General features: G+C 41.9%; 1 protein-coding gene across 1 annotated transcript; it reads right to left on the bottom strand.

Moving 5' to 3' along the window:
* Window positions 1-35: 35 nt before the first annotated feature.
* On the bottom strand, window positions 36-554 carry LOC119585921 (piggyBac transposable element-derived protein 4-like). The gene has a single exon (XM_037934642.1). The coding sequence runs from the start codon at window positions 552-554 to the stop codon at window positions 36-38; it is 519 nt and encodes a 172-aa protein (XP_037790570.1).
* Between the last annotated feature and the right edge of the window lie 437 nt (window positions 555-991).

Raw genomic sequence — 991 nt, forward strand, 5'->3', positions numbered from 1 at the left:
ATTTTCTACATCACTATATATCTACATTTCTACATCTAGAACACAACTCTCTCAGGATACATTTCAAAGCACCCCAAAATACAAAGGGGCACATTACATTCCTTACACATGTATCTGGTGTAGGACTTCTTTATTTGTTTCAACCGAGTGTGGGCGCAAACACAACAGATCCTCTGTGCGTTCTTCTTTTTCTCTGTCGATGGCACATTCACCGGGTAATGACGGCCACATTGGAGCCTACCTACGACAGGAAGAGCCAGAGGTGCAGGAGGGGGCTGTGGGGGGGCCATATTTCTCCCACCGCTGACGTACAAAGTCAGTGAAAACACTCTCAAACCTGTTTTTTTCCCTGTCAGAGAAGAATGAATGTAGTAAGCATTCAACACACACAGGTCCATGAGGTGGAAGAAGTACTTCTTATACCACTTCTGCGTCTTTCTTAGGCATTCATTGAAACTGATCATGTAGCTTTTATCTACCAGTCTCATGTTCTTATTGTAATCTATAATTGCTTTTGGGTTTAGCTGTGGTTGGTCATCCCTTTCTCTTTCCATAGTAACAATTTCATCATTATGCACAGTTGTGAGAAGTGTTACATTTTTCATTCCATTTCAGTGCTAACACATTGTTTGCTTGGTATGATTTTACTTCTCCTTTTTTCAACTTAGGACACGTTGGTAGAGGTTTCCTGTTCGATCTGACTGTACCACAAGCACCTATCTTCAATGCATGCAAATTACTAAATAGTAGGGGACTTGAGTGCCAATTGTCAAGGTAAGCTATATGGCATCGTCCCTTGTATGGCCCCAACATTGTCAAAACAACTGAACCTGATACTCCTACATCAGCATGCCTATCTATTGCAGTATCCTTTCCGGTATAAGGGATGATATCAAGGATATAACCAGTTTGGCAGTCGCACTAAACAAATGCCTTGATGCCATACCTATGGCGTTTTGAAGGTATGTACTGCCTGAATCCCAGTCTTTCC

The sequence above is a fragment of the Penaeus monodon genome, chromosome 20 (assembly GCF_015228065.2).
Source record: "Penaeus monodon isolate SGIC_2016 chromosome 20, NSTDA_Pmon_1, whole genome shotgun sequence".
Classification (NCBI taxonomy): domain Eukaryota; kingdom Metazoa; phylum Arthropoda; class Malacostraca; order Decapoda; family Penaeidae; genus Penaeus; species Penaeus monodon.

Excerpts from the sequence above, each read along its gene's own strand:
- LOC119585921 (XM_037934642.1), bottom strand. The coding sequence starts at position 554 with ATGGAAAGAGAAAGGGATGACCAACCACAGCTAAACCCAAAAGCAATT.